Genomic DNA, 19639 nt, shown 5'->3' with positions numbered 1-19639 from the left:
AGTGCTGCTCTTAATTTGCGCTGTGTGTGTGTGTGTGTGTGTGTGTGTAGCGAGTGAGATTCGTGCATATGGAAGCGTAATGCCAAGGAATATGTTGTAAAATGACGCAAACAACCCCACACAAAAAAAAGTTAGTCATGTCATGGTATGTGTGTGTGTGTGTGTGTGTGTGTGTGTGTGTGTGTGTGTGTGCACGGATCTCCAAAAAATCCTTCTCTCTCTCTCTCTCTCTCTATTCCTTTCACCTCTCTCTTCCAGATGAATGCAGACTGCCGGGGGGGCGGGGCAGGGGTGTGCGGCCCCCTCCACCCCTGCCTGTGTATTGGGGGGGGCGGGGGCGCGGCGAGGAGGTGTCTGCCGGGTCGGGGACGTGGGGAGGACTGCCTGCGGGATGGCCAGTGTCTTCCCCAGCACGCGGGGATGACCTGTCTGCATAGAAGGTGAGTTTTCCCTCTGTCATCAACAATTACCCTCGTTTATTACCCCCTCCTCCCCCCCCCTCGGGACACGGGCGACATCAATGCAGCTACTGGCACTGACAATGTTGCGCATGGCCACGAGCTGTGTGTTCGTTCCCATGGTGTAGATACCAGGAACATTAACCACTCTCTCCTGCTGAATTCTGCAAGATCCAGGAGGTTGAGAAAGGCAGATTCTTGGTTGTAAGCGCGGTGACCAGCGCTTGTTGAGTGAGTGCCAAGGATGACTGAAACCGCTGTGTCGAACTCACGTCACGGTTTATTGTACAGTGGTCAAACCTGCAAGCCGATATCATGAAACATTACAATGTGAGGTACACTACACCTTATCTCTACATTTTCCGGGATGGGGCAAATCCCTACAGTCCGACATATGAACATGAATGTAAACTTTATCCTTATATTCCGTGGCAGGACAACCCGTACCACTCGTCGTTAACATGAATGTACTTGTACACTTGTGGGAGGCAGAATAACCTTAGACGTTAAGGAAACGTATTACAATATTGTGGAATCAGGAGATACTTAGACGCTAGACGATAACAGAGAAAGAGATACGTACACAATGCGGGGTTAGTCAGATTACTCCTTCCAGTTCCATCAACGCCGTGTTAACGGTATGAACGCCAGCCTGCTACTACCTTGTCCTCCGTTCAGCCCGCCATCGGGATGACGGTTCCCTGTTGACACTCAAGCCTCGAGTAATGGCCTACGCCTCCACCACATTAACCCCGTAACCCCACGTTACCCTACATTAATCCTAGGAGGCATTACCCTTTGACCCTAGTAGGTCCAATATATGGGCGAAGACGGTCCTGATAAGCGCGTCGACGCGTAAACATACACCACTGACCTTTAACCCTTTCCGCGGCGCCGCGTACACCGGCGGCACCGCGGCTACAATATGTCGGACTGTAGGGATTTGCCCCATCCCGGAAAATGTAAACTTTATCCTTATATTCCGTGGCAGGACAACCCGTACCACTCGTCGTTAACATGAATGTACTTGTACACTTGTGGGAGGCAGAATAACCTTAGACGTTAAGGAAACGTATTACAATATTGTGGAATCAGGAGATACTTAGACGCTAGACGATAACAGAGAAAGAGATACGTACACAATGCGGGGTTAGTCAGATTACTCCTTCCAGTTCCATCAACGCCGTGTTAACGGTATGAACGCCAGCCTGCTACTACCTTGTCCTCCGTTCAGCCCGCCATCGGGATGACGGTTCCCTGTTGACACTCAAGCCTCGAGTAATGGCCTACGCCTCCACCACATTAACCCCGTAACCCCACGTTACCCTACATTAATCCTAGGAGGCATTACCCTTTGACCCTAGTAGGTCCAATATATGGGCGAAGACGGTCCTGATAAGCGCGTCGACGCGTAAACATACACCACTGACCTTTAACCCTTTCCGCGGCGCCGCGTACACCGGCGGCACCGCGGCTACATTGGTACCAGAGACCAGCTGCACCGCTTGACTTGGTATAGCAATGCTGGAGGGTAGCTATGGAGACTGACCACATCCTTGTCAGCACTCGTTGGAGGATCCTATACAGATCTGCAGGGTTTTCCGGAGTGCTGAGTTCTTTGGCTGGTTGGTGCAACACTCAAGCTTCATGTCAGGTCAAGAAGAATCTCAAGATGTAATCTTACCGCGCTTCATCTCAGTATATTGAAAGACTTGGCATGTGCTCACGGGTATGCAGTGGCAGTCTCAAATCAGTTCAATGCGCTCAGCACCCTTGAAGACCCTGTAGAAATGTGGAATACCTTTAAACGTGAAACTCTTCAATCTGCAAAGGAGTGGAGCGCCCGAGATCTAGGAGTGGTTTTGTCTCTGGATAGACGCTGGAAAATATCTAGAAGAGACGCGATGCCAGGATTGCTGGTAATCGGAACCAATCTGTCGCGTAGAACTAGAGCTCTCATAAGGAGAGACAAGAAAAGGTATGTCAGGTCAGAGAGGCTGTGGCAAAGCTGAGGGGTGGAAAGACACATGGTATCTGTAACATCAGTTTGAAGCTGCTCTATGCTGAAGGTGAAGCCATGACCCGCGTGTTGCATGCGGTCTTGGCTGTCGTGTGGTAAACAGGTACCATTCCTCCTGACTGGAAGAGTGGTCAGTCGTCCCTGTCTGGAAGGGGCAAGGGAACCGCCAGGACTGCAACAACTACATGCAGCAGTATTACACTGGCCAGTGTTCCAGGCAAGGTGCTTGCCCATCTGTTGCTTATGCGGATTCGCACTTTCGCAGCCAGCTGCTGAAGCTGCAGAGACCCTGAGCAGTCTGAGTTCACGCCTGGTAAGTCGACAACTGATCATATTCTAGCGCTTTGCGTACCTACTGGTGGAGCGCCGACGTGAGTTTCGACTGGGGATGTTTGTGGTCTATGTCGATCTCAAGAAGGCGTTTGATTCAGTGCACCGCGAGGCTCTGGGATCTCCTGCAACTCCGCGGGATTCTTGCAAGAACCACTGTTTGCTAACTGGCTGGCATTCTGGGTCTGGGAGTGCTGTGAAGTGTGTGTGTGTGTGTGTGTGTGTGTGTTACTTGATAACCGCTTAGTGTAGGTATGTCTTTTTCTGCAGATGTGTCCAGGCGGAGGAAGGGACCAGAAGAGGAGGGGGAGGAGGAGGGGAAGACTCATCCCTATCCTCCGCCGCCCCCACCCCCCTCCAGCAACAAAACAAGCGCCCCACCGCCCTCATCGTGGGTTCGGGGGTCATGGTCATCATCGTCATCTTCCTCGTCGCTATCTTGACCTCCTGGTTCGCACGCTTTTTAATCTCCCACAGCCACAACTCTCTCCCGCCTCCCTCCCCCTTCCCCTCCTCCCAACACCCCCGGGAGAGAAGAGAGGTCCAGCGGGAGCCATCTGACCCCCCTCCCCCGTACGCCTCCCTCCCCCCACCCTCCTACGAGCAGGCCATGGGGGTGGGGGGGCGCAGGCACAGCTTCGATGGGGGGGAGAGGGGGAGTTTGGGGGTGGGGAGGGGAGGAGTGGGGTACGGCGCCCTCCTCTCCTCCCCTCTCACTGCCTCCACCTCCATGATGGAACTCCACCCGCTCCCCACCACCACCCCCAGGTTCTCCCCCTCCCCTCCCCCATCACAGTCCCCCTCCCCTCCCCCTTCCCCAACTCACCCCCAATAATATTTAGAGTAATTCCTCTCCTTTCCCCTTCCCCTCCCCTCCCTCTCTTCCCTTCACTTATATACGTAAACATATCTAGCTACTACTACTACTACTACTACAACATACTACAACAAATTAAATGTATGAAAATAAATCATATAATTGTAGAACCTGGCATACGACTTTCATTATCCTCTCTCTCTCTCTCTCTCTCTCTCTTCATATGTGTATTAGATATATAAGTAACCAATAATTATCGCTGATTTCACCACACACACACACACACACACACACAGGTATGCATTAATTACTAACTCGTCACAGGTGTGGATGGCCTGGTGCGGAACGTCTTGAACTTCACACCTTTAACCTTTCCCAACCCCCACCACCACCTCTCAACAGGCGCACCTAACATCACCATAGCCGATCCTGGTGTTCCTGTGTGTGTATTAAAATTAAGAGAGTGAGAGAAAAAGATACACAGAGAATTAGATACAGAAAAAGATAAAGAAAGAAAACAGGAGTAAGATGAAAACAGAGAAGAGAGAAAACAGGAGAACAAGAACAAGAGAAATAAATAGAAAAGATAAAGGTAGAGGAGAGAAAAAGACGGAGCAAAAGAAAGAGAAAAAGAGACCCTGGGTGCAAGTGTGAGGGGGATGGGAGGAACATGAAGCACACGCTGATAATTACAGAGGCAGGCAAGTGCTAGATAGTCAAGCTGTGTTACCATAAGCTGGGGTAGGTTTGGCCAGGTTAGGTTTGGGTAGGGTACAGTAGGGAGGGCTGGTTTAGATTAGGGCTAAGGTAGGGTAGGTCAGGTTATACTCCTTTTATTTTATAAAGGCACTTTAGGCGAGCCTCCCTCAGGCCTTGAACCGTTTGCACCACTGCCACATCAATGACTGAAGGTAAACTGCCATGGCAGTGGTGACCCAGTCTGACCTAAGGTCACTGCCCTTCCCAATGTTGCAAAAGTAACATTGGCATGATTTCTGGGATTTACAGTCACTCTTTATCCTCAAAAAACAAACCATTTATAAGGCCTACCTCGTTTTTTCATAGAATTTCTTTTATAGATTATTGAAAATTCCTTTAGTAATTAACATCAAAAAAATAATAAATTTAAATAAAGAATGAACATTCTCAGTGCATGGCATTTTAACCTTTCGTTCACTAACACAACTCGATCTTGATCAATGACTTACTCTGCTTACACCGCCACACCCACCTTCAGCACACTGGCGGCATAGTCCACCACGACTCTGAGTATGACTTGGGTCGCAGAGAAGTTCTCCTCCATGCAAGGCTCCTCGGCACACAACATGCAGATGGCCAGGCCCCAGCCGGGGAACGGATGGCGCTGCACAAACTCATCCAGCAGCCCAAGATCTCTGGTGATTTAACGCACCTGTGATGACAGAGGCAGATGAGAGTGGATGATTAGGGAGGAGAAAGCGTATCAAGTGAGTGTGTTATTGATAGAGAAACACCCATATTACTATTATTAATAATGAATCAGGTAGAGAGGGAGGTGTGCAGACGGTATAAGCTGCCTGTTCCGCAGCCCCCAAACACCTGAGATGCCGAGGAAAGTGAAAGCAAAGAGAGAGAAGAAAGAGGACAAGATCATATACATACTCCAAGCTCTCCATTCCTAGGCCATTCCCTTGAGATCAGTTCCAACAGTATTAGTCAGCCAGACACTGTTCCCTACAAGCTTTTTATAAACCACTTTTACAGGTTAACCCAGTAGCAGCGGGGATCATGTTTCTTAATGGTCCCTCTAACCGAGAAACATAAGAAAAGAAAAAAAAAAAAAAAATCATCACTCACACAAACCATTTCATAATATATATCAAAGCATTCGTGATCCGTTTATGCATCATCTATTTTTGGGGGGTTTTATATCATGGCACAAATTTGACCCGTTGCTGCTACACGGTAAAGCCACAAATTTGGCCCGTCGCTGCTACCGGGTTAATAAATACATCCAACACCATGATTTTATACATAATACTATGGTGCAAGCATGTCAAGGAAAGAGTAGGTGATTGGAAGTGAACTCTGTGGAATAAAATAAAGGCAGAGAACTGTTTAGATGCTGCCATTGGTTTTTGAGATGGTCAGGGAGAGTTTGGAATGTGACCCACACAACTAAACCTTCTTTCTCAGCCACCACAGCTACTCCACATCCATTCCACACCACACCCACCCCATTTCCACTATACACCCATCCCATTTCCACTATACACCCACCCATTTCCACCATACACCCATTTCCACCATACACCCATTCTATGTCTATTTCACACCCATTCCACACACCTTCCATGCCCACTCCACACCAAACCCACCTCGCTTCCACTCCAAAACCATCCCACTTCTGTAACACACCCGTCTTGCACTCCACACCCATTCCATTTCCACACCACACCCACCCACTTCCTCTATACATCTAACCCACTTCCATCCCCTCATGCAACCATTCCTCACTCACTCCACATAGACCACTCCCACTCCACACCTATTTCATTCCCTGATTGTGCCCCTGCCATCCACCTCATCCTTATGGAAATCCCTGAGGGGCTCCACCACTCGACCCTTCGCCCACCACTCCCGCACGAGGTCAGTGTTGTTGTGGTGGGTCTTGATAGCCTGGGCAGAGGCGGAGTCTATGAGGTCAGGCCGCAGTGTTCCCTGGCCCAGCATCACATCCTCCTCCTGAAGGTTTAGCTCTGAGATCACGTCGTCAGTTTCCTGTGGGGGTGGAGGGGGGTGAGAGGGAGGAAGTAAAAGAAGAGAAGAAGAGAAGGATAAAGAAGTCTGGGAAAGAGGAAAAATATGAGACACTGAGCGGCAGAGAGGAAACAAGCCAGTACCATATTTTTGAGTACATGAAGATTGAAGTTTGAGATCATGCAGCTTCCTTATAATACACCAAGTTAAAGCTCTTGGGTAGAGCTTTTTGATCATATACATGAATCAAGAAAATAATTAAATCATGAATAGGCCCATTTATCATACAGGCTTATCTATTACATCAACCAGCACAAAACAATAAAAGATTTCAGAAGTACTGCTACATAATAAAGTTCCTTCTGAGCAAAACTGGCTGCAGCAGTTGTATTATCCTAATCACGATCACAATCTTTTAATGATTTTTGAAAAATTCATTTAACAAAGATTTTTAATATGAAGATAACCAGAGAGGAAAAAAGTAGGTGAAGCTCAGCCTTAAATCTTGTGGACATGCTGATTGTTTTATCTACAAATGATCCATATTCTGGAAGAAGCCGTGAGCTACCCCTGTAACCCACTGTGGCAATTTTTGGTGCATTGGCCCTCAGTGCCTCATATAACAGTTACTAAACTGAATTCAATCTAAGCCAAGCCAAACTTACCAAATCAATCAAACCCAGTTTTACCTTATATATATATATATATATATATATATATATATATATATATATATATATATATATATATATATATATATATATATATATATATATATATATATATATATATATATATATATATATATATATATATATATATATATATATATATATATATATATATATATATATATATATATATATATATATATATATATATATATATATATATATATATATATATATATAGTAATACCTCAGTTTATGAGTGCCTTACTTTACGAGCATTTTAATAATAAAAAAAAACACTAAAATGCCTTGGTTTACCAGCGGTGACAGTGTACGAGCATCCTGTTTGTACAAGCTGAAGACATGAGCGTGGGTTCCTTTTGTTCACTGCGAGGCGAAAGTGCTCAGAGCAGAAAACAATGGGAATAGGGTCTCAGTCCGCATTGTACACTCACAGAGCTAACACCCACAAGCTTGTGTCTGCTGAAGTTTGTACTCGTGTGTGATCTTTGTGTTTTCATCACAACACTTACTTACAGTTTTGGTTTACGACTTTTTTGGTTTGCAAGCAAAATCTGGAATGAATTAAGCTCGTAAACCAAGGTATGGCTGTATATATATATATATATATATATATATATATATATGTATCTATGTGTATATATATATATATATATATATATATATATATATATATATATATATATATATATATATATATATATATATATATATATATATATATATATATATATATATATATATATATATATATATATATATATATATATATATATATATATATATATATATATATATATATATATATATATATATATATATATATATATATATATATATATATATATATATATATATATATATATATATATATATATATATATATATGCATAAGTATAACTGAAGGTTTAAGAAGTATATGTTTACTGTTAGTATATAAATACAATGAAATACAAATAAAGTAAATATAAAGGCATGAAATGTTAACTAAAAGAAAATGATGAGTAAACAGCTGAAAGCTACACAAGTACCCAGGGAGGAGGAACCTTGGGATGCTAATCTTCATGCCACCGCTACCTCTGGTTGCTATTAGGTTCAAGGCAAAAAGTGTAGTGCCGAGAAAAGCCTGATTGGCGAGCCTCCCATAACCCACTCAACAAGGGGGATACGTCTTTGGCCGACTGGTTAAAGTGGCTCTCCCATCTCACTGGGTGAGGGTCGATCCCCACCACCAGCAAAACCTTTCCTTGTCTGGATTAATTTCTTGTGTTTCATTACACGCTTTTGTTGTGGAGTTATAGTACAGAGAAAATTCTGGCGTTACAGAAGGCAAGTGACGGATGGGATTGGTTAATTTATGCTTGCTGTGTTTTTTTTAGTGTTTTTTTCTATGTCGTGGCCTATTGTGCCGGTAGGCTTCTTCCCGGTGGATCCTGATGGTCGGCCCAGTGCTTCTTCCTGGTGGGGCCTGATGGTTGGCCCAGCCCGTTCTGGTGCAGGCAAGTGTTTTATAGTAGCGCCATCTTGCATTGGCTCATGCTGCCCTCCCAGAGATCATCTTTAATCCTAGAATCTAGAGTCCGGGTTGATAGGTGGTCTTCTAGGCAGCATGTGGGTAGTTTTAAGCCACCCGGCGGCGGCTGAAAAATCCCAGCTTGGTGGCACCGGGTGGGGATTGAACTTGCGTCGTCCTGAACGTGGCGCCGTCGCGCTATCCATTCAGCCACCACCTACCGCCTGTTTGTGTGTGTGTGTGTGTGTGTGTGACACTGTATGTGTGTGGGACTGTATGCCTCAATTTCACAGGAAGAAGCACTAAGGGAATCCTGACAATACAGGCAGAAAGCTTCATCTGTGCTGGACCCAGGCTGTTCAACTGTCTACCAAGGGACATCAGAGACCTGACCGGTGCTAGCACAGAAACTTTCAAGAAGAGGCTGGACAAATTCCTGGCAACGATACCAGATGAGCCTCCAGTCCCACACGGCCCGACTTCAAGAGGAGCAGCGTCCAACTCCATCATCAACCAGCTGCAATACTTGAAGATAGAGCAGAGGAGTGGAGGTGGCGGGTCCCCAGACTGGCCGGTGATGACACCTAAATCTACGACAACAACATTATATACTGCTTCATATTATCGACATGTAAGGTTGGAATTCAGTGCTACATAACACTAACCACCAATCAAAGTTAATGACAGGGTGCACCAAGACTTCTTTTTTAGTGTTTCAGGGGACTGGTTAGGCCATGGAACGACGGCCTTATAACCCCAGGATTGCAGATTGTTTGTGGCTGTTGTTATGTCCCTGGCAGGGCAGGGGGTAGATTCTGTCAAGCTGACCCGACTTCAGTAGGAAGGTCTGAAGGGCTGAGGGTGTCACTGCCCAGCAGATCCTCGAGAGTCACCCTGTGAATGTGGAGTCTGGTTAGGGATGCTTTGAGGTTGGTGCAGAGGGAGCGGAATCTTGTGCAGTGAAGCAGGAAGTGTTCTGGTGTGTCAGGCTGTGTGGGGCACCATGGGCAGTGTGGGTCCTGGATCATGTTCAGATGGTGCAGGTGGGCGTTGAGACGGGTATGTTCAATCCTTAGGCGAGTGATGGCTGTGTGCAAGGTCTTTCTTTAGATATTGGCTGTGTGCAGGGGACGGCTGGGGGAGCGAGTCCGCCAGTGCTGGGTGGTGGAGTGTGTATCGTCCTAAGGTCTCAGGCTAACTGTCACTGTCAGTCTGGTCAAGGCCTTCTGAGTCAGGCCATGGTCTGGTGCTCCACTGTCTGCTGGAAATCTGTCTTAGGTGTGTCACTGTGGTCTGGAGGCTGGGGATGGGAGACTTGTGAGTGGCTGGCCCCTCGCTGACTCATCCAGCCCCACGGTGTTGCCCATCCCGCGATGACGATGTGCTGGCCTGCGAGGGCGTCCCCAGTGGAGGTGTACCCTTGTGGCCCCGCAGGACAGCCGTGTTGGGAGGGAGTGGTTGGAGGAGTAGTGTAGTGCGTGGTGTGTGAGGTCAGTGTGTGGAAAGGCGTTGGAGGGCAGTGCAGGTGGCAGTGAGGTGCAAGTACGCCCGTGGTGCTAACGTTGGGTGCATGGGCGGCAGTGGCGGTGTTTTATGAGACCCGGATATTACGGCGGCGCTCAGGCCTCGGGGTGCTGGGCGGGCAGGGCCAAGGTGGGCACCAGGCCGCCTTGGTATGTCCTACAGACCTACTCGTACGAAACTGGTGGTTACGTAACTTCTCAGGGTTATTTTCGTCCCCACGCCGGCTGACCCTAGAGATCTTGGTGGCAGTGGTGGCCTGGTGGTGGTGAATGGTGGTGTGCAGGTGTTGGTGGTCAGAGTGGTTGTGAACGTGTTGCCATTCAGTTTTAATAAGTAGTACCAGATAGCACCAGTAAAACGTACCAAATGAGAACAAAACGTACCGGATTGATTCAATATAACATTATTAACTGACTGGTCTATGTATCCTTAGTTGTATAATCACACTCTGTACTGCCTGGGGGTTGGGATGGCATGCTCCTCCCTTCTCATTTGTTGTTTTACTTGCAACAATAAACTATCAATCTATAAAAATCTAAATCTGTCTCCTCTTGGGTTGCTGAAGGTGTTGAGCACTAACGAAGTACATGGCAGGACATAAATGTAACGACTTAGGACACTCTTCATTTTACTTCCACAATGTATGAGCAAAAAATACAATCTCAATTTAGTACCAGATCTAGTGGAAGTCGTACTTTGTTCACCCCAAAAGACCAAATCTGGTACGTACGTTCGTACCATAAGCGGCAACACTGGACCGTAGTGGTGGTGGTAGTGGTTGTGGTCAAAGGGTGATAGTGGTGGTGAATGGTGATGGTATATGTAGTAGTAGTAGTAGTAGTAGTATAGTACGTAGCTAGTGATATATGGTACTACTACTACTACTACTACTATACTTAACCTAACCTACTACTATATATACTACTACTACTACTAGTATACTATTGCTGCTGCTGCTGCTACTACTACTACTATACAAGCTGTAACTACTAACTACTACTACTACTACTACTACTACTGCTGCTGCTGATATTTCTACTACTATACTTTACTACTGTAACTACAACTGTACTACTACTATATATATACTACCGCTACAGCTATTGTTATTTTCCCAAATGAAAAGAAAAAAATGATTGAAATGAGAAAGAGAGAAAGAAAGGGAGGAAGAAAGAAAGATAAATGAGAATGAGAAGTGAAATGTGAAGAAAAAAAACATTAAAGAGAAAATATTAAGATAAAAAAGACAGATTGACAAAAATAATAGTAAAAAAGTGAAAGAAAAAAAGACATTGTAGCAGACAAAGGAAGAAAAAGGTTCGAAGTGAAAAAAAGAACACACACACACACACACACACACATCGATCTCCTCTCCCCCCCTCCACCATGGGAGCGGGGTGGTGGTGGAGGTGGTGGGTGGTGGCGATGGTGGTGGTAGTGGTGGAGTGCCTGAGCTACATACCTTGGTCAGAGTGTAAGGTAAGAGAGAGAGAGAGAGAGAGAGAGAGAGAGAGAGAGAGAGAGAGAGAGAGAGAGAGAGAGAGAGAGAGAGAGAGGATTACTTATAATTCCTCACATACATACAAATTCTTACATCATCATCATCAACATCAACATAATAATAATAATAATAATAATAATAATAATAATAATAATAATAATAATAATGATAATAATTGCGCGTGGATTAATCTAAAGTCTAAACGTTTGTGTGTGTGTGTGTGTGTGTGTGTGTGAACTTCCCCAAAATCCTTCCTCCCCGCTGTACGTCTCTCTCCCCAGGTGGATGCAGACTGCCGGGGGAAGGGCTGGCCAGGGTTGTGCAGCCCCGGTTTCCCCTGCCTGTGTGTTCAGCTGAGAAGCGGCGGGGTGGAGAGGAAGTGTATGCTGGAGCGGGGGCTCGGGGAGTACTGCAAGTGGGATGGCCAGTGTCTTCCCCATAGCGAGAAGATGATCTGTCTTAATAGAAGGTGAGTCTTCCTTCTGTCAGTTATAACTTCCCTCATTCATTACTCTTTCCTCCACCCCTCGAGACACTCTTTGGCCTAGGCGACTTCCGTGCTACGGGCACTACTGGTTGGCTTGTCATGTCGGTTCCCATTGGTCTGGCACCAGGAACACCAACAGCTCTCTCCAGTGGCGGATCCAGGGGGGGGCACCTGCTGGTCACGTCTGTACCTAAAAGCTCCTTGCCAAATACTGTACTTGACGGTAAGTCGACAACTGACCGCATCCTAGCGCTTCGCGTACTGGTGGAGCGCCGATGTGATTTTCGAAAGGGGATGGATGCATGTCGATCTCAAGAAGGCGTCTGGAGGCAATTATATGGCGTTGTCGATACATATGCGGGACAAAGATCCAGATCTTCAAGTATGTAGCTTGTGCTCTCTGTCTTATTGCATGGTGTGAGACATGGACACTGTACTGTGACTTGAAGAGTCGGATTGATGCCTTTGGTAATAAGTGTCTACGCAGAATCATGCATGGGATATCGCTGGAATGACTTTGGGTCAAACCGGAGACTACTCCGTGAGGTAGATTCATTCTTGGATTCAAGGCCTATTTATTACCTGCACAGTCCGTGAACGCCAACTCCGGCTATACGTGCATGTGGCTCTTCGGCGCAGGCTGCCCTTGCTTGAATGATTAACTGACTGATTGATTGATTAATTAATTGAATGAGTGTGTGTGTGTGTGTGTGTGTGTGTGTGTGTGTGTGTGTGTGTGTGTGTGTGTGTGTGTGTGTGTGTGTGCGCGCGACTTAATAACTAGGTACTTTGTGTAGCCCAGGGTTAAAACAGGAATCCTGATGTAGCCTATATCTTTTGCTTCAGATGCGTCAAGGCGGAGGAAGCGACCAGAAGAGAAGGGGGAGACTCATCCCTCCTAACAACCCCCCTCACCCCCTCCCAGGATCAATATGGGCCCTCCACCTCCGGCATCGTGGGCTCAGGGGTCACAGTGGCTATCGTGGTCTTTTTCATATTCATCATAGTCTCAGCGTCCACCCGCCGCCACACGCCCACCCGCCGCCCTTTACCCCCGCCCCCCCTCCGCCCTTTACCCCCGCCCCCCCTCCGCCCTTTACCCCCGCCCCCGTTACCCCTCCCCTCCCAATCCTCCGAACCCCCCCGGGAGAGAAGAGGGGTCATGCGGGAGCCATCTGACCCCCCTCCCCCATACGTCGCCCTCCCCCCACCCTCCTACGAGCAGACCATGGCGGGGGAGGGGTACAGGCACAGCTTCGATGGGGGAGAGAGGGGGAGTTTCGGGGTGGGGAAGGGAGGAGAGGAGGGGTACGGTGACCTCCCCTCCGCCCCTCTCATTGCCTCCACCTCCATGATGCAACTCCCCCCACTCCCCCCCACCACCACCAGCCCCTCCGCACCCCCTCTTTCCCCCAGCTCACCCCCATTGATATCTAAAGAGTAATTCCCCTCCTTACCCCTCCCTCTCTTCCCTTTCTTTACCTTCCCTTCCTTCTCCTCTCCAAGATCTTGCTTCTCTCTTCCCTTGCGCTGCTTCCCCCTACGACCTGGGACCAACTTGACATCACCGACAATACAATCGACAACGCGTGGAACGTCTTCAAAGATTAGCTGTTGCAGGTAGAGAAGGCTACAGTGCCTACGAAATCCAGGCGAGTAAATGGGGCCGTAGATCCACCGTGGATGACCAGAGAAATAAAAAGGGCAGTAAACCTAAAAAAAAAAGGAATTATAATTTGATGAAAGAGAATGCTACGGCCGAAGCCAGCACACAGTACCACAACAGCCTCAGAGCTTGTCGCAGCCTTATTCGGAGTAGCAAACGCAACTATGAAAAGCAAATAGCGCCCGAAATCAAAACTAACTCCAAGAAATTCTTCACGTACATAAGATCGAAAAAGAAAGTAAAATCCAATATTGGTCCCCTGACAGACGAGACTGGATCTGTAACTCAGGACAGTAAACAGATGGCCAGAATCCTCAACAGTAACTTCGCATCCGTATTCACAGTCGAGGACGTCGAAACCATTCCCGAGGGCCCTGACCCGCCGAGTGAGATCACGCCCCTGGAAATTGACTCAATATGCGACCAAGAAGTAAAAAAGTACTTGGACAAACTCGACACGAACAAGTCAACGGGACCCGACAGTTTGTCCCCGCGGTTATTAAAAGAGCTTAAACAACAAATACTTCAACCACTCACTAACATATTCAACCGGTCAGTTCAACTGAAAAAGGTCCCGGAAGACTGGAAGATGGCGAACGTAACACCGATTTTCAAAAAAGGAGACAAAAGCGTTGCATTAAACTACAGGTCCATAAGTTTGACATCAGTGGCAGGAAAAATACTCGAAAAGATTATTAGAGATAAACTTGTTAAGCTTCTAGAAAACAATAATATAATCTCCGACACCTAGCATGGCTTCAGAAACAAGCGCTCCTGCCTAACAAATTTATTAGACTTCTTCCAAGGTATATATAAGAACTGGGATGCCCACATCCCCAGTGATGTTATATACCTGGACTTTCAGAAAGCCTTCGACAAGGTACCGCACGAGCGACTCCTTAAGAAACTGCACTCGGCGGGCATTAGAGCCAATCTGATCGCGTGGATAAAAGATTGGCTCACCGACAGAAAACAACGAGTACTATTCAACGGACAGCCTTCCGATTGGCTTCCAGTCACTAGTGGAGTGCCTCAAGGGTCAGTGCTGGGACCCATCCTCTTTATCATATATATCAATGACCTAGAATCAGGACTGAAATCCACGATATCGAAATTTGCAGATGACACCAAGGTGGGTGGAGAGGCCCTCACAAAGACAGACTGCGAAATCATTCAGAAAGACCTCAATCACATTATCGAATGGTCGGAAAAATGGCATATGTCTTTTAATGTTGACAAATGCAAAGTCATGCACATTGGGTCCCAAAATAGTAACCACACATACATCATGAATGGGAGACCTCTGCAGGCGATGCAGGAGGAAAAGGATCTTGGAGTCACTATCAGCAGTGACCTGAAACACGCGAATCACTGTAAAAAAGCATACAACAAAGCCAACACTATGCTCGGGTTCATAGCGAGGAACTTCGAGTGTAAAACACCAGACGTGATGCTATCCTTGTATAATTCCATGGTAAGACCGCACCTCGAGTATGCAGTACAGTTCTGGTCTCCTAATTAGAGAAAGGACATTGCTTTACTGGAAAGGATTCAACGACGCGCCACAAAGATGATTCCAACCTTCAGGGCTCAACCGTACGAGGAACGACTCAAGCGACTCAATCTCTTTACATTGGAGAAAAGACGCCTACGAGGGGATATGATTCAAGTCTTCAAGTATCTGAAAAAGTTCAATAACGTCGATTACTCCAAATTCTTTGAACTGCAAACCAACTCAAGAACTAGAAATAACGGTTTACCCATTCAGTCGAGTCGATGTAACACAGACATTGGAAGGAGTTTCTTTTCAAACCGAGTCACCCGCCACCGGAACAATCTTCCCTCAGAAGTAGTAAATGCGAATACCATCAACTCCTTCAAATATAGAATCGACCGTCATTTCGCTGCGTCGGGAGTAAACTGAATAACGAGGGGCTTTCATCTGCTCCTCAATATCGAGGTGCTTTCGTCTGCTCCTCAGTATCGAGGTGCTTTCATCTGCTCATCAATATCGAGGTGCTTTCATCTGCTCATCAAGCCCCAAGTGGCGGTCGAGCAGATTAAATCACCAAAGCGGGCGACCTCGTAATGAGCCAATAGACTTTCTGTTGCCTGGATTTCCATGTTTCCATGTTTCATTCATACGTAAACATAATTTATCTACCACAACTACTACTACTATAACTTTTATATACTACAACTAATTGAATGTATGAAATAGATTATATAAAGAACCAGGCATATGATTTTCTTTATCCTCTCTCTCTCTCTCTCTCCAGATGTGTATTAGATAGTTAACCAATTATCGTTGATTTTACTTCACACACACACACACACACACACACATGCGGAAATACTTGATCTTCACACCTTTGACCGGCCCCCCCCCCCCCCCCCACACACACACACACACACACACACACCACCACCACTCAATTGCCTGATATTTAAAACGCCGTATTAATCTTCGTTCACTTTTTCACTCAAATCATCAACAGCATCCGCCAGCACGGTCCTCAACAAGCAAAATATAATAACCATCACCATCAGCCACTCTCGCCCCCTCCTCATCCCACGCCTGATATTTCAAACGACGTAGAGTCTTCATCAACAATATTGTGGTTGACTAATGTTTTGACTCGTTTTCCAAGGCGTGGGTAGTTGGTTTTGTTGATTTTATTTTTATATTGCTTTTACGACGGAGTTTGTAATATGTTGACTGAACTCTGTGAAAAGCCAACACTTCTAGGTAACTCCGTCCCCCCCAAAAATAATAAAGTAAAAAGTTAAACTAGCCACATGAGTTAATAATTGCAAATACGACGTTTATAAAATCTGGAGGTAATGTCTTCGGCCCCGATACCAGCCCCCTAAAACACTCCAGAAGACTCTGGGCCACGATAACCCAGTGACTTTTAGAATCCCTTTACACTGTGCCAACTCAGCATCCGGCGATCGTTTCTAGACCTCTTTCCGACCGTGTGCGACCTTTTCACACCAACATTTCACACCCAAGACCTCGTGTACCGTGAGTCGCTGGGTTGTCGTGGCCCAGAGTCGGCACAGTGTGAACGGGGCCTTAGTAAGTAGTGTTGTGTTGTGTCGTGTATCTCCAATGAACCTTTCGAGCTCCTGCACCACAAGTATGAAAATGGGAATACTCTTGACACGTATACCCACTCACATGGCTCAAAGTGTCCCATGGTCAAAGCGTGCTATGGTTCACTCAAAGCTTCGTCAGGCTTCACCTCGCAGCGCACGGAACCCCGCTCAAGGCCCCCCCCACCTGTACTGTCCCACACATGACGTCACAGCGCGGATTGGCTTATAAGACTTTGAGCCGGTTTCACAGTCCAACACAGTGTCTTCGTAACAGCCCGAACCAAACTATAGAATCCCATACAATCCAAAATGGGGAGGTCTTCGATGCCACACTAAATACACAAGACTTTTCCTGTATAGTTTCATCAAATTTGTGAACTTAAATGTAAACACCAGACACTATACAAGGAAATTTCGAAGGCTCTGGTATTGGTTTGGGAGCTTACTAACCGATCATGGGGAACTGTGAAACTAGCCCTTTGCCGCGGTGGTCCAAGAGGTCTGAAGGTTAGTGCAAAACGAGCATGCTAAATTAACACTTATTACTACAATGAAATGAAACAAGGCGCGTGGTCAGCTTCATAACACACATCCTTATCACTCCTTATCTTTCCTCTCCTCTATTTTCTTTCCCACTATTATCATTAAATCATACTAGGTACTATATTGCTATACTATTAAAATCTTACTATTATCATACCCCTCTCTCTCTCTCTCTCACACACACATACACATCCTTATCACTCCTTATCTTTCCTCTCCTCTATTTTCTTTCCCACTATTATCATTAAATCATACTTGGTACTATTGCCATACTATTAAAATCTTACTATTATCATACCCCTCTCTCTCTCTCTCTCTAAACTCTAACGGGGGTAAAGAAGGGTTAGGACTGTGTGTGTGTGGGGGGAGTCTTCTTACCTTTCGTTCTCTTCCCTTTGTTCTTCCTCCTCCTCTTATTCTCTCTTCACTCGATCTCTCGTTCCCCATTTCCTCTTCCTTGATATCCTCCTTCTTCTCTTCCACGACTGGTTCATTTCAAAACCAACTCGACCGCCAGTTCCTCCATCTTCCATTCGCTAAGGCAGAATTACAGTCTTGGGTGGCTGTTTCATGTTACTTTCACTTAGGTTAAACACTCGTACTATCAAACGTTTGGGGCTCTTGTTAGGACGTTTTTATAAGGCAGAAATACAGTCTTGGTGGCTGTTTCATGTTACTTTCACTTAGGTTAAACACTCGTACTGTCAAACGTTTGGGGCTCTTGTTAGGACGTTTTTATAAGGCAGAAATACAGTCTTGGTGGCCGTTTCATGTTCCTTTCACTTTAAACACTCCTACTATCAAACGTTTGGGGTTCCTGTTTGGACGTTTTTTAAGGGCAGAGAGGAGCTATACGTGTTGTCATGAGTGTTTTTTATGTTCACGGCCAAACTATACCGCCAGGCTAAGGAAACCACCCATGAAAACCCCGACAACTTCCACGAGACTTTTTAGATAGATGTACTAAGGCTCCGAAGGGTTTGATAGCACGGACCTAAGGCTCTGTGTGGTCTGTGGTCTTAGCAAATATGTAAATTTTTTTTTTTTTTTTCTGTTCCTCCTCCTCCCCCTCTCCTTCAACCTGTTTACTTTTTTCGCCGTGGCACGAACCTATATAAATATGTCGCTGTCTTTGCTGCAGCGATGGAAAGATTTATGTACACAAAGCTATTTCTTCCCTGCAGCTTAACTTCAATACATATATAAACTTTTATGCAACTTAGATAAATATATACAATGTGTAGAGGCAGTGGCGGAGTGGTCAGCGTGTGGGCATGGTGAGCCCGAGGTCCTAGGTTCAAGTTCCACTGAAGCACGCTGACGATCTTAAACCATCGAATGACGGACGTTTATAACCAACATGCTGCCCAGTGTTCTTCAGTCGACTCCAACTTTAGCGACTTAATTCGATCGTTCAACAAGTGGAGCACCAGGGGGTAGCACGGGCCAAGCAAGTCATGTCACGGCAGCCACTATAAAAAAAATTCGCCTCGCCAACTAACGGGCTGGGGCCGTCCACCAGGTCCCTCAAGAGAGCCTACCTTCGCTATAGGAAGCACCTAAAATAAACAAATACATAAATAATAATAATGAAAATGTATCTCTATGGCTACAGTTCGATCTCTTACCTACTCCAAGCTCTCACTATAAAAAATATCGTTCGTTGTATTCCAGACTTCACATCCAATCTACATATACACGTGTACGCATTCCTTAGTAATAATGAGTAATTGGGCGAAGTACAGCAAGAAGTATAATAAGGAATGGGAAAAAGAAGACGGCAAAGAATGGATAATGAGCGTTCCAAGTGATGAAAGACATGCAGCTCTGATACATCCCGGGATGCAATACATGGCAGTCGTTTGGTCGCCATATAAAAATACACAAACAAGATTGACAGAATGCACAGAGATGTTCCCCAAGCTGTCAGACTTATTGAAAAAAAGAGACTAAAGATTTTGCCATCATCCTTGGATGAAAAAGGGAAAAAAAAGAGGCAACATGTAAAGATTTTGCAATCATCCTTGGATGAAAAGGTAAAAAAAGAGGCGACATGACTGCAGTGTTCAGGGTACTGACAGGAGTACACAGTACTGACAAATGTCCTACATGCTGCCCAGCCTTCAATCAACCATAACCTGCGACTTCAATCAAGAGGAGCACCGTGGGGCAGCATGGGCCAAGCAAGCTGTACATCACGGCAGCCACTATAGATAAATTTGGCTTGTGCCAGTAATGGGATGGGTC

The 19639-nt window shown here is 46.0% G+C and overlaps 2 protein-coding genes and 1 long non-coding RNA gene across 3 annotated transcripts in view; 2 read left to right on the top strand and 1 right to left on the bottom strand.

Annotated features, from left to right (window-relative positions):
* LOC127006192 (uncharacterized) overlaps positions 1-3800 on the top strand; it is a 6065-nt gene extending 2265 nt beyond the window's left edge. The window contains exons 3-4 of the long non-coding RNA XR_007759186.1: positions 259-440; positions 3079-3800. This is a non-coding gene — a long non-coding RNA (uncharacterized LOC127006192). The remainder of the gene's footprint in view (positions 1-258; positions 441-3078) is intronic.
* Positions 1-7064, bottom strand: part of LOC127006191 (small lysine-rich protein 1-like) — a 12596-nt gene extending 5532 nt beyond the window's left edge. The window contains exons 1-2 of the mRNA XM_050875767.1: positions 6153-7064; positions 4857-5036 (exon numbers count right to left, since the gene is read on the bottom strand). The gene's annotated coding sequence lies outside the window, so the exon portion shown is untranslated. The remainder of the gene's footprint in view (positions 1-4856; positions 5037-6152) is intronic.
* Positions 7065-11384: 4320 nt separating this feature from the next.
* Positions 11385-15986, top strand: LOC127006190 (uncharacterized). Its single transcript, XM_050875766.1, has 3 exons — positions 11385-11572; positions 11876-12063; positions 12928-15986. Exons 1-3 carry the CDS (start codon positions 11480-11482, stop codon positions 13523-13525), a joined length of 879 nt encoding a protein of 292 aa, XP_050731723.1. The 5' UTR covers positions 11385-11479; the 3' UTR covers positions 13526-15986.
* The last annotated feature ends 3653 nt before the right edge of the window (positions 15987-19639 follow it).

This window comes from Eriocheir sinensis, chromosome 32 (assembly GCF_024679095.1).
Source record: "Eriocheir sinensis breed Jianghai 21 chromosome 32, ASM2467909v1, whole genome shotgun sequence".
Classification (NCBI taxonomy): Eukaryota; Metazoa; Arthropoda; class Malacostraca; order Decapoda; family Varunidae; genus Eriocheir; species Eriocheir sinensis.
Note: the sequence above shows the minus strand (reverse complement) of the source record. Positions and strands in the feature narration are given on the sequence as shown.

What these genes read in the sequence shown, in the direction of transcription:
- LOC127006190 (XM_050875766.1), top strand. Translation starts at nt 11,480, where the DNA reads ATGGGAGCGGGGTGGTGGTGGAGGTGGTGGGTGGTGGCGATGGTGGTG. An exon ending in TACCTTGGTCAGAGTGTAAG is followed by an intron (nt 11,573 to 11,875) that starts GTAAGAGAGAGA and finishes CTCTCTCCCCAG; the next exon opens with GTGGATGCAGACTGCCGGGG. An exon ending in ATGATCTGTCTTAATAGAAG is followed by an intron (nt 12,064 to 12,927) that starts GTGAGTCTTCCT and finishes CTTTTGCTTCAG; the next exon opens with ATGCGTCAAGGCGGAGGAAG.